We start from the raw sequence: 13,734 nt of genomic DNA on the forward strand, positions 1-13,734 counted from the left end.
CCCCACTTCCTCCCTCCCCTACCCTTAGAGAGTCATTAGTGGTTCCAGCATCTGAGCTGGGCAGACGGAGCAGATGTCCATCACTGTTCCAGGCAGGCCTAGCCCTGTGTAGCTCAGAAGCACCACCCAGGAAGAGTGGGCTGAGTAAGGAGTGGGGAGACAGGAGCACCCCAGAAGAGAAGGGGACTGCCCTCACAGGGTGCACACTGGGGAAGCAGCCAGGCACATGCCGGGCTGTGCTGAGGGCGAGGGAAGAGGGCTATGTGGTCAAGGGCATGGCTGGGGGTCCCTGGGGAGTGAGTGAGACTAAGAAAGAGGAAGGAGGCTGTTGAGAAAGCATAGATGTTTGGAGACCATGCCAGGCTGAAAGGAAGGCCACTTTTTAGGCCATAATTGTTCTTGAATCTAAAAGCAGCCTGAGCAGGGTAGAAGGGCATATGATCAGGTGTGTGTTTGGTGAGTCTCACTGTGGTTAAGTGGAGAATGGAAGGAGGGTGGTGGGGATGGTGGGCAGATGGGTCAAGGGCAGTAGGGACAGCAGCTGGATTGGAGAAAGTCCTTGGAAAATACTTCCCAGGAAGGGGACCAGAGACTAATCCCTTAAAGGTCTTTGTCCTTAAACCTGAAAACAAAACAAGGAGGCTTGGGATGCAGGGTTTAGTGTGGTAATAAACCACAGGAGACTTGATTGTTAATGATGTGCCTAATCACAGTGCTGAGGACTTCTGCAAAACCAAACAGTGAGCCGACATGGTGATGAGAGCAAGAGTGCATTTCATAGTCAAAGCATGGAGGCATCTGTCCCCCTCCTCCAGCTCCACTGGCCTCACCTCACTTGCTGGTACAGCTGAGGGAACAGGCTGATTTGGGACCTGGAGGAGCAGACAGGGCTGAGATTATTCTCCCCAGGTTGATGCTAAAGAAACCATTGAGGGATGGGGGGAAGTTTAGATAGATTCAGTTTGGGAGCACTTGGTGTATGCTGTATTTTCATGATTTCAACTAATCTTCACAATTATGGACAGAGCACAGACGAGCAAACAGGATCCGGAAGCTGAAGCACTATAGCCAAGGAGAGTGGTAGGCAGGACCCTGAGCCTTGGCAGCTGCCCCCAGAGGCTGTGATCTCTGTGTTCTCTGCCACGCAGCCAGGAGCTGGGCCACTGTGGCCCATAGACGCTGGCCTTCTTTGGGTGTTCCCTTTAGCCCCTGAAGGGACTCCTGCCCTCCTCTGGGAGTCATGGTTGCTTGGGGCCAGAGGCAAGTGTAGAACCAGATGCTGGGGAGGCAGGACTGTCAAGTGGGGTGGCCCCATGGGGATAGGGGGAAAACTAGCACCATCACCACCACCAGCACCACTACCTCCCCTCTGGGCCTCCTGTCCTGCTCCACTGACTGTCCTCCAGGCTAATCTGCCATGGTCCCCCCACCCCTTCCCCAGGGATAAGCCCAAGCTCCTTACCTGGGTTGTGAACTGGTGTGACCTGGCCCTGACTTGCAGTCTGGCGCTCCCCACCCCCTTCCTTCATGCTGGCTAGGAGGAAACTGCGGGCATCTTGCCCTTCACCCTGGTCATGCTCCTGCCCTCCCTGCCTCGGTGCTCCCCAGCTGCAGTCAGGCAGCTTCTCCCTCCCTCTGACCTCGTTGAAGTCACCTGTGAAGGGTTCTGCACCCCACCTGGAGCTCTCAAGAGCATGTGATTTCACTCCCAGTTTCATGCCTGGTATGATGCAGGCCCTGCAGCAGGGAGGGTTGGGTCCCTCAGGCCTGGGAATTCATCCCAGCTCATACGCTATGATCTTGGACCAAAGGCCTTTCTTCTAGGAGGCTGGTTCCCCAGACTCCTGGTTCCCACAGTGCAAGGGACTCTCATGTGCAGGTAGTCCATGGGCCCCTGAGGTCATGAAATGGACTTTCTGGCTTTGACGTGGATAAAGGGAGGTGCTTGTCCTGGGGTCAGTGCTGATAGCTGGCTCCAGCGGGAGGGCTGAGGACAGCAGCCTTCCAGGGCAGGCAGCTGGAGATCTGAGCACCTTTTAGAACACAGACTGTGTCCTTGAAAGTGTCTTTCAAACCACCTATGAGAGGCTCCTGCGAAACCCAACCCTTGTGCAGCTGCAGTGAGTCCACAGATAGGCCAGCCAGCAAAGGGCTGGTGTGCTGCTGGAGGCACGGCCACCAAGAGAGATGAGCTGACCTCTGCTACAAATAAAGGGGCTAGGGAGATAGGCCTCCTGGGGACAGCCCTGCTGAGCAGTAAGGACTAAGGAAGGAGGCAGGTGGATGTTACAGACAGGTACTGGCACTGGAGAAAGGAATAGCCCAGGACTGGGTTGGAGCAGCTGGCTTTGAGGGCAGGTAGCACCTAAAGTGAGCCTTAAGAAAGGAAGAAGTAGCTGCAGGAGGAGGAATGAGTGGCCAAGTATGGCGCTTAGAAGGAACAAGCCATAGCCACGTGATGGCAGGAGATTCACAAGAGGGTATCATGAGATGAAGCCCTGGGCACTGCCCTTTAGGCTGTGGGCTTAGTCTGCACGTCAGTGCTACGATGTGTCCTGTCCCCACCTCAGTCATTTGCCACCAATATAGCAGAGATTGTGGTTAACATCAGGTCAGCACAGGACAGTGGATCTCCATGGGAAGTGATTTTGTTTTTTGCCCCTTCTGGGGATGATTGGCAAAACCTAGAAACATTTTTGATTGTCACAGCTGGAGAGAAGGTGCTGCAGGCATCTGGTGGGTGGAGGCCACTCAACATCCTACAGTGTACGGGATGGACCGTTTCAACAGTGAATTATCTGACTCCAAGTGTCAGTAGAGCTGAGGGTGAGAAATGCTGGCACAGCGATAGGGTTGAACCAACAAGTTGACATCCAAGAAGAACAAGTGTAACATCTTCTTTAGGTTAGAAGAAAATCAACTGTACAAGAGCAGGAGAGCAGGGTGAACCGAGATGAAGGTGGAAAGAAAGATTTGGCGACTTCCGTTCAGCAACTCTTCACCTGGGATGTACCTGGAGGAGGCACAGCTTGTGCATCACGAGAGGGAGAAGAACATCCCTGTGCCTTGGTCAGCTTCTGACACCTTCTTCAGAAAGGTCTGCCTCTGAACTGGACCAGATCATTGGCAGCCTGGATACCCAGGTTCATTTTGTAGATTATTATTGTACATTTAAAGAGATAGTTAAAAATACATCTTTTGCAGGGTGCTGTGGTGCATGCCTGCAATCTTAGCGGCTTAGGAGGCTGAGTCAGGAGCATTGCAAATTCAGAGCCAGCCTCAGCAACTTAATGAGGCCTTAAGCAACTTAGTGAGACTCTGTCTCAAAATAAAAAATAAATAGGGCTGGGGATGTGGCTCAGTGGTTAAGTGCCCCTGGGTTCAATCCCTGGTACAATAAATAAAATAAAAATACATCTCCTGGGGCCTGGGGGTGTAGTGTAGCTCAGTGGTAGAGTACCTATCATGTGCGAGGCCTTGGGTTTAATCTTTTAACACTGAAAAGAACAAAACAAAACAAAAACAACAACAACAAAAAAAACCCCTTGATCCAGTTTATTTAGTTTTCATGGGGAAAGCCATTCAGGAAATCTAGTCCATTCCATTACTGGAAACAACTCGGCTATCTCCAGGAAAAGCTGAAACCGGTGATTTTACCTAGGAAAGGTCTGGGTGGGAATGAGGATGTTAGCAGCATTTGGAGAAGGTGAGGACTTGGGCCTCAACAGGAGCTGAAGCAAAGGGCAGAGGCTAGAGGAGCCTGGCTGTCAGCCTCCCAGAGCTCCTTAGCCGGTGGTGAGAGACTTGGTGGCTTCTTCATCTCCAGAGATGATCAAGCAAAGTGTTGAGGTCTGTGGTGGGTTAGGTGGAGAACTAGAACAGAGAACCTGGTCATCATGACAACCACAAGTTTGCGTTTTGGCTGGTTCCTCACCCAAGTGTGGGGGGTCTCTGTCCCTAGGCCCCTAGCTGTGTGCTGGGCATCATTCGGCTGTCACTGATCCCAGCTCTTGTGTGTGAGTGCCAGGGTGATGAAAAAACTGCACTGAACCTTGTGCTCATCGTGGTTGTACCGTTTCTGGATCTGCAGGTGCTGCTGAGCTGGTCCTGCAGTGGGAGGTAGGCACTACTGGATACAGGTTCTCAAGGCTCTTCTCCAGGTGTCGGCCGAGGCATGAGCTGGAACTTCAAGGGATGGAGGCCCCCACCCCTGCACTGGCCCTGCTGGGGTTTCCTAGGTGAGAGGTCAGTTGGAAAAGCAGGCAGCAGGCCATGGGGATGGCAGCGGAGATGACAATTAAGGCTTCCTCTTCCCAGCTCCATCAAATGATGTTTCTGGAGGGTCTCCTACATGTGGTCAATCAGCCTCAACTCCTGCCCTGTCCTGGAGGTCCCTATCATCTGAGCCAACCTGCTGCCTCCTACACACTTCTGAAAAGGTGGACTGGGGCAGGGTGGGGGCAGAATACCTTGAGGATGTGTAGAGAAAGGACAGCTTCCCTTGGAATGGTGTGTGTGGGTTGCTGCAGGCAGAGGTGCCTGCCCATTCCCCATGTTCTCAAGGAGGGTGCGTGGATGGGTCTCAAACTTTTATGAGAACAGATTTTTTTTTTTTTTTGGTGGTGCTGGGGATTGAACCCAGGGCCTTGTGCATGCAAGGTAAGTACTCTACCAACTGAGCCATATCACCAGCCCAAGAATAGATTTTTTGTATGTGTGTGAGCAAATGGAATGCTTTGGTTCTTAACACAAAATGGTTTTATTTTTTACAGTCACTACTTTACCATCTTCTGTTGACTCCTTGCTGGACCCTTAAGGACGTTTTGGGTGAATTCCATAATTCTGTGAACATATCCCACCATTAAGTCATCTACATGGAAGCTTCAGTCTCTGAGGAAGGCAAGTCCCAGGGAATTGGGTGTTAGGATTGTCTGCCTCCTGAACCTTTTCTTTCTTTCCTTGTGGTCCAGATCCTCCGGGATTGGGGATCTGGGAGGGTGGTGGACACATCTTGGAGGACAGGAAGGGAAGGCAGAAATTCTCAAGTGCTTCCCCAAGATGAAGTGCCCTAACAGCCTCTCCCATTTCCTTGCAGTCTCAAATGGACCTGGGAGCTCTCCAGAAGCAGGCCCATTTTGCAGCTTCATGCTCCTATGGTTGGCGGTTTTCTAAAGCATGTTCCAATGTCAGTTGTGGCTCTGGTCACCAATCCCAGGGAAGGGAAAAGTCCAGGCAATTGCTTGCTACACCAATTGACTTGCTTACCACCCATCCCACAGATAATGATCTGCACATAAACATTTAGATGCCTTATTATTCTAACTCTCAGAATATCTTTGCAATTGAGATGTTTTAAAGTAATTTATATATATAAAAGTAATACTTACGGCTTTCAAAGCCTAAGGAAATAACCAAAGTTATTTTTCAAGCTGGGCACAGTGGCGCATGCCTATAATCCCAGTGGCTCAGGAGGCTGAGGCAGGAGGATAGCAGATTCAAAGCCAGTCTCAGTAAAAGCAAGGCACTAAGCAATTCAGTGAGATCCTGTCTCTAAAATACAAAATAGGGCTGGGGATGTGGCTCAGTGGTCGATCCAGAGTTCAATCTCCAGTACCAAAAAAAAAAAAAAAAAAGTTATTTGAATATAAAATAACTTAGAATTATCTTAAGCTTTTAAAGGAGTACTTGGTGCTTTGTTCTTTATTCCCTTTCTAGGAACCCAGACACTTTGCTAGGCCAGAGCTAAGTGGAAACCTTCATCATTTCACCAATGTTGACTTGGAGTTGGCAATGTGGGACTTCCTTTGGTCTGACTTCTCGTTCTTGTTTTTTTTTTTTTTTAAACTTCATTATATAAAATCTTTTATGTAACCTGCTTCATTTTTTTTTTTAAGTTTAAAATGCCTGATTTTTTGGAGATAATAAAAAATGTTCTAAAATTAGAGTATGGTGATTGTTGTACAATTTTGTAAATACAGTAAAAACCATTGAATGGTACATTTCAAACGAATTAACTTAACGGTATGTAAATTATATCAATAAAACTTAAAAACAAACAAGGTTATTGGGGATGGTGGACGAGGAGGGATGCAGCAGTCACTCTGATGACCCAGGACGGATCTTGGCCACTACACAAAGGCAGAGCGCCCCATTGGGGAAGCCCTTAGGATCCCTGCTCCAATGTTGCAAGGCTGCTGGACCCTGGGGTTTGGATCTAGTGGCTCGGTCCGTTGGCCATTGCTGATTGTACTGCGGAAGGACATGTGACCTTGGCCGGCCAACCGGATGGGGGGGGGGGCTGAGACTGGCTGCGCTTTGCCAAGACCCCACTGCCCGCCCTGTCAGCTGTGAGTGAAACCGTGTTTGCCCAGGCCACGTGGCGGGGTCTTGCTGTGCCCGGCTCGGAGAATTCGAGCCCTAGCTGGTCCCGTCATCCTCCCGTCTCAGCAGGCGGGCAGGGCACCTGTACTCGGTGGACCTGCAGGAGTGTTGGGGTAGGTGTGGACAAAGGGAAACTGAGGCCAGGAACTCACATGTGGCAAACAACCTAACCCAGGTCATCACACTGATAGCACACCACGAACTTTCCTTGTGGCGAAACTGCTTCTGAACAGACGTGCACATTAAGACCGCGGTAGAGAATCCTATTATAGTGTGATAGGACCCCTTAATATATATATATATATATATATATTTTTTTTTTTTTTTGGTGGTGCTGGAATTGAACCCAGGGCCTTGTGCATGCTAGGAGAGCACTCTACCAACTGAGCTACATCCCCAGCCGGATCCCTTAACTTTTGTGAGTTAATTTTTTTTTGGTCTAAAAAGGGGTGATGTGGTGTTGGGAAAGGAGGGGCTTGAGGGTGTAGCTCTGTGCTAGAACACTTGCGCTTTGTGTTTGAGGCCCTGGGTTCAATCCTTGGCACTGAGTGTGTGTGTGGGAGGGGCACAGTTTTCTGCTTTCTGCACCCATTTCAGGAAATTCTCGTAAATTATAGATTGATTTCTTTGACTTAAACATTGGTATCTCCAAAATAGCTCTGGTAAGGATACTTAAGGTGTGAGTTAAAATATTCAGGCAAGGGGAGAAGACCAGTAGGAGAGAGAGCAGAGCCAGGTGGCCTTGGGCCCATCCCTGTCTCCAGGTTGTAACCTTCACAGCCTGAATGAGCCGGTGCAGGCTAACATCCTTCCAGCTTTAAAGTTTTTTTGTTTTTTTCTTTTTTGTGGTGCTAGGGATTGAACCCAGGGCCTAGTGCATGCAAAGTAAGCACTACCAACTGAACTATATCCTCAGCCCTAAAGTTTGTTTTTCAATTGGGCATCTTTTTTTGAGTTAAACTTTTTAAAGAAATTTGTTCTAATTAGTTATACATGACAACAGAATGCACTTTGACACATCATACATAAATGGAGTGTGATTTCTCATTTTTCTGGTGTATATGATGTAGAATCCCACCAGTCATGAGGTCATATATGCACATAGGGTAGTAATGCCAGATTCATTCTACTCTTCTTCCTACCCCCTTCCCTCCTGTTACACCCCTCTACCCAATTGAAAGTAGCTCTATTTTTCCCTAGGCTCCCCCTCATCGTTGTGAATTAGCATCCTGATATCAGAGAAAACATTTAGCCTTGGTTTTTTTGGGATTGCCTTATTTTGCTTAACAGAATATTCTTCAGCTCCATCCATTTACTGGCAAATGCCATCATTTCATTATTCTCCTTAGCTTTAGAGTTGTCTTCTACAAAAGGGCACAAGAAAGGAGCAAGGCTGTTTAGGTCTTAGACCTAACTGACCATTACACAATCCAACAACTTTGCCCAATGCTACTCATCATTAACCAATCTTTTATTTGGGCCTTGGGGTTTTTAAAGACCAACATAAGGTAACATTGAGGCATCAACATTTTTACTACCTTTCACCCCTGGTAGGATAGCACCTGGCCAGTTTATTGAAGTTGGGGTGTAGCTCAGTGGTGGAGTACACACCTGGCATGCCCAAGACCCTGCATTCCATCTCAGCAGTCAAAAACAAATAAACAAACATTATTTTTACATCAAATTATTTAATGATTGCCAAGAGTGGATTTTTGTGGAGGTCTTGAGTAATGGAAATGTGTGGGAATATAAGTTTTAGGCTCCCTGAATTTTCTGATTAAGGAACCACCAGTAAACCAGTTTACTCATCCATGTGTTGAGCTCCTGCTACATTCAAGTCTGTGTATATGTGTGTTGGTACTGGGGAATGAACCCAGGCGTGCTCTGCCACTGAGCTATTACCTCAGCCTTTAAAAAAAAAAATTATATATATATATTTAGTTGTAGATGGTCACAATGCTTTTATTGTATTTATTTATTTTTATGTGGTGCTGAGGATTGAACCCAGGGCCTCCCATGTGCTAGGCAAGCACTCTACCGCTGAGCCACAACCTCAGCCCCTATTACCCCAGCCTTTTAATTTTGTATTTTGAGACAGGGTTTCACTAAGTTGCGGAGGCTGGCCTTGAACTTGCAATCCTCCCATCTCAATCTCCTAAACTGCTGGGATTATAGGTGTGTGCCTGCCGCCATAACTGCTGTGTGTGTGGGGGTGGGCGGAGGAAGGGGGAGATACAGATATGAAAAGGCCTAGCTCATAAGCAGCTGCTATGGGCTGGGGTTGTGGCTCAGTGGCAGAGCACTTGTCTTGTACAGGTGAGGCACTGGGTTTGATCCTCAGAAACACATTAAAAAAAAAAAGATACTGTGTCCATGTATAACTAAAAATATATTAAAAAAGAAAAAAGAAGAAGAAGCAACAGCAGCAGCAGCTGCTGTGGGTTTGGCAAGCCCTGGGCAAGGATCGTGGCACAACCCTAGGACTGTCCCAGAACATACTGACCTTGGGAGGGGCTGCACCTGGGCTGAGCTCAAGATAAACCTGGAGGCTTACTTAGAATCCTGATGTGCAGTTTGTTTTCTGTGATCTGCCTGAGTGATTGGCACAAAGAGTAGAGCTGCCAGGGCCAGACACCTGAGGTTATGACTCCAGTCCTCCATTTGCTAGTTGTGCACTTGGGGATGATTCCGAGTGTGAATTCCCACATCTGCAAGATGGAATCTCTCTCCTTACAGGATTTTGTAAAGGATTAGAAATAAGGAGATAAGGGCTGGGGATGTGGCTCAAGCGGTAGCACGCTCGCCTGGCATGCGTGCAGCCCAGGTTCGATCCTCAGCACCACGTACAAAAATGTTGTGTCCGCCAAAAAACTAAAAAAATAAATAAATAATTCTAAAAAAAAAAAAAAAAGAAATAAGGAGATAAAACATTTTACATGGTAAAAGGCAGAGCAGCCATTTAGTAATGGGAAGCTATAACTGTTAGTTTGTGAATAAATTCAGAAGAATTTTTAGTTGAGACAGTTAATTTAAATTTTAACACTTTTTTTTTTTTTTTTTTTGGTGCTGGGGAATGGAATCGTGCACATGCTAGGCACTCTACCCTCTACCACTGAGCCACATCCTTATCCCTGTTAACAGTTTTACTTGCAAGTGCATTAAAATGGGGCAGGAGGTTTCTTAGCTTTTTCTCCCAATATTGGTTAAGTATTTTAAAAATATAGCTGAGTGTTGGAGAGAGATATTGGCCAAATTATATTGTTATATTGTGTGCATGTATGAATATGTAACAAATCCCACCATTAAGTACAACTATAATGCACCAATAAAAAAAAAGTGAAAAGAAAAAGAAATATAAACGAATGCTCTTATATCCTCTGCTTTCATCCATCACAGACCATAAGAAAAGCATATCAAGTGGCACAGTGCTGGAACCAGATTGCCTCACACATGCTAGGCAAGCGCTCTACCACTGAGCTACAACCCCAGCCCTCAATTTGTTCTAATGAGTTTTGGTACTAACACCAAAGGGCCCACCATGAGCCTGATCCATTCTGCCATGCTAGCAGCTGAGGCTTTAGGGGCCTTACAAAGGAAGAGCACTCTGCTGGGCCTGAGTGAGGCCCAGGGTGCACTGCAGCCTGAGCTCTTCTTCTCAGCATGGTATCCTTCCTCTTTCATTCATTCAAGATTGGATGACTCCAGTGGTCACCACCATCACCTGTGCTTGCAGATCTGTGCTTGCAGCCTGGGTGATGACTTAACTCACAGGGCCCTGAAGGAGATACGAGGCAATAGAATTCTTTCTTCTGTGGCACCCTGTCCAGATGTCCCCTCATCTCCCTGGGCGGCAGCAATTTGCTCATACGGATGTCTCCTTGTCTTGTTTCATGGCCACTGAAATGCTTCAATCACCTGGCATGAGCTAGGCATTTATGATGTCAAGCAAACTGACCCTCAGGCTAGATCTGATCTCTAGATGGGCTTTATTTTACCTGAAGAACATGTAAACAATTTTTGATTGTTGATGAAATCAAGAGATTTCATATAAAAACCTGGGTTCCTTAGATTCTCTGGAAAATTGTGAAGATGTGGCAGCAGGGCCCACCTTCCTGTGAAGGGAAGATCTGCCAGCACTTAGGAGAGTCTGCCGCTCTAGATAGATGCTTTCAGGCTGGGATGAGGCTCAGTGGTACATTTTGCTTGCCTTGCATGCACAAAGCCCTGGGTTCAATGCCAGCACTGCCAAATGAAACCGAAGATGGCTGCTCTCCACTCTGCCTGTGTCATCACTCCTTTGCCATCTGAACTGCTGCTGCTGCATCCATTGCACTTACCTACTTACCTGACTGCCCGAGCAGCTCAGTTTGTAGCATCTGTAGGTGACTTAGGCTCTAATAGAAGAGGAGGTCTCTTTCAGATCCACCAAAGACAGTTTTAACAATGCTTGTGACGAAAGCAGTGCCTGGCTCAGGCCGAAGAGGAAAGTGTATTGGTAACCTTGCTGTTCCCTGGGTGGCTGTAATCACTCCTCCTTCTGGTCCATCCTCTCTGGTGAAAATAGGTGGCACTATGCCATTTGTGCAAGAAGGTGGTGGGGAGGGTACTTGGCTTTACCGAACCACTGTCAGGCTTCAAGGAAAATACTTCTTGACCTTCTCATTTAATTATTCTAATCATTATCACCAGGAACCTGACCAAGACATCCAACAGCAAAAAGAGGGATGGCAGGACAGGGCATTCCAGACTGAGGCACCGTGAGTACAGTCAGGAAGGTGTAGAGACTTGGGCCTGAGCTGGGGATGGGGCAGGACACAACTGGAAAGGCAGCAGTTGCCAAATTAAGTCAGTCAACTGTGTGAGAAACGGGGTAGGAAGGATGGAAGAAAATAATTCATGACTTGGGGCTTCTGCTGGGGAAAGGTAATCCACTCAGGTATTAGAGCTCGTGGTGAGAGAGCCTCCCAAGATGGAGGTTGGTTTTTAACGTGGATATCAAATTAACCCCTAAAAATAAAAAGAACTCCAGAATAAAGACTTTCAAACCATCTTTAGTATTTTTCAAACTAGATTTTTCTTCCAGAACATCATTATACAGAAAACACATTAAATGAAATGGAGCTGAGCTAGGGCTGGGGATGGCAGAAGCCCCTGATCTGGCCTTGACCACCTCCTGGAACTCTAGTGCCATGTAGAACAAAGACCACTGACTCTGAGTACAAGCACCTTTTGAGAAGCATAAGCCAAGTCTTTTGCCCAAGAGGTCAAGGGCTCCTAGAGAGATGAACAGTTCCACTTCCTGTTGCCACATTTTTAACTATTTATTGAATGAGGCAGTATAGACAGAATGGAAAACAACACAGAATCCATGCTCTGCTACTGGGATTTTGCTTTTTTCTTCTTGGCAATTTTTCAAACTATTAGGAAGTTATCTCACCACAAAGGTACACGGACTTTAAAGCCCCTGGACAGCTTCACAATGATGATAAAAAATAATAATTAAAAAAATAACAAATTAGAACTAGGACCGTTCATATGTAAATTTCCCTTCCCTCCCTCCCACCCATTACGTACAGAAAAGAACATACAAAGAACATTGGATAGTTTTATATAAAACAAGCAAATACAAGAATCTGAAACTTTTCTCAAAGGCTGAGCAAGACATGAAGAATCTTTTAATGTTGCTTAAAAAAAAAAAAAAAAAAAACATTAAATACACTATCACACATGGGGGGACATGGGAGGGGGAAGGAAGAGTTATCCCTATACTTAAGGAGCAGGGATTTGGCCTGTCAAAAAGTCGGGTGAATGTAGCCACAGGAGACTCAGGGCTTGCAGCTAGGGAAGGACAGAATTTAACTGACAAATAACACCCAGACCAATCCACACTTGTGAGCAGGAGGGCCACACAGGGCCTGGGCCACTAGGATGCAGCTAGGAAAATGGGCCTCTTAGAACCACTCCCAGAGCAGGGCCAGATCCAGGTATGAAGACCCTTTCTCTTCTGACACATCCCATTGTGATGGCCACCCTTCCTAAGCCAGGTGTCCCTTTTCATTGCAGAGAAATGACAACTAGAGGAAAAGAAATGGCTCCCATTGGTGTACCCTGGTCTATGAAGACTTTCTCCCTTCCTCCTTTCCCTTCTAGCTCCTCCACCTCTTCCCATTCTCTCCCCTACCATGCACGCGCACACCCATAAGCACGCTTAGCGCGCACACCCATAAGCACGCTTAGCACGCACTCCTCAGACCCTTATTACTTCTGTTACCTTCAGTTCATATACATGACCAATTCAGGACTGACCTTAAGACCAAAGCAACTCTTTAATGGTCATAAGATCAAGGAGGATTCCTGGGATATGGAGGAGATGGGAAGCTGAGGAAAACCCTTATGTCCCTGGTGGGAGCTTCAGGACATTCACCTGCCTGTGGCAAGGTCAGCACCTGGGCCAGCCCGAGGAGTGTCTCAGCTGGCGGACCGTGAGATCCCTGGACCTTGCAAGTACTTTCTGGATCCCACTGCATCTTGGAACCTCCTTCCTCAAGTGAGTCCAGCAGGGAAGTTCTGGGCGGCCACTGGGAGGCAGCTTTGGTGAAGGGCATGGTCACCTCTGCCTGAGTTTGTCAGTAGCTCAACGCATAACCCTGGTATGAACAAAAACCAGGTGACTGTATCTGGCCACGTACCCTACCACCCACTAAACTGGGTGGATAATTGTTTCCACAGCTCACCTTGATTTCATACAGATAATTCCATGCGGGTTTCATACATATATATACATATATATGTATGTATATATATATTTTATATATATATGTAAATGTGTATGTCCATATGTACACATATACATATATTCACACTCACACATACACACACATAAGTATACACACGTTTCCGCAGAAAGAAGTCCTGCCACAATTTGGCTTTTTTGGGACAGTGAAATTGACAATGCAGTTTCTTACTCCACCAATCCCAGAAAATCAAGAGTGGTGCTTTAAAAAAATGCAATTCCAAAATCTGCTGCCTTTCTTCCTTTTAAAAAAAAAAGGTTAACAAAACTTTTCTTCCAAAGTCGTGAGACTTAATTCCATTTGATTGCACCTCTGCAAACGTGTAAAAAATTTTGAAGTAGACTAGAAAACGATGCCATGATACGGCTGCATGTCACTGTTCCAATGTCACCACCTCCACAGCCTGGCCGTCCATAGTGACTGTGCTGTCCGATATCCTGGTGGTTACAGGTGCCATGGCCACCTGCACTGGTCCGTTGCCCTGGGCGAGGCTGGTTACCACAGTCTGGTACATACTCACAGGGATCTGGACCAGGCCTGGAGAGACAAAGGCAAAACC

At 47.0% G+C, this 13,734-nt stretch overlaps 1 protein-coding gene and 1 non-coding gene across 13 annotated transcripts in view; both read right to left on the bottom strand.

Moving 5' to 3' along the window:
* Window positions 1-4,617: 4,617 nt before the first annotated feature.
* On the bottom strand, window positions 4,618-4,690 carry Trnaa-ugc (transfer RNA alanine (anticodon UGC)). Its single transcript has one exon. It is a non-coding gene; the product is annotated as a tRNA-Ala (tRNA).
* A 6,997-nt stretch (window positions 4,691-11,687) lies between these two features.
* Window positions 11,688-13,734, bottom strand: part of Nrf1 (nuclear respiratory factor 1) — a 139,771-nt gene continuing 137,724 nt past the window's right edge. For 11 of the 12 annotated variants that reach the window (XM_058582842.1, XM_058582840.1, XM_058582841.1 and 8 more), the window contains one exon: window positions 11,688-13,712. In XM_058582842.1, coding sequence (XP_058438825.1) covers window positions 13,549-13,712 — 164 coding nt within the window. In that variant the 3' untranslated portion in view covers window positions 11,688-13,548. The remainder of the gene's footprint in view (window positions 13,713-13,734) is intronic. The other variant, XM_058582846.1, reaches the window with a different exon arrangement.

Source organism: Marmota monax, unplaced genomic scaffold, assembly GCF_021218885.2.
Source record: "Marmota monax isolate L192 unplaced genomic scaffold, Marmota_monax_Labrador192_F-V1.1 WCK01_AAM20220418_F8-fsc00131, whole genome shotgun sequence".
In the NCBI taxonomy this organism is placed as follows: domain Eukaryota; kingdom Metazoa; phylum Chordata; class Mammalia; order Rodentia; family Sciuridae; genus Marmota; species Marmota monax.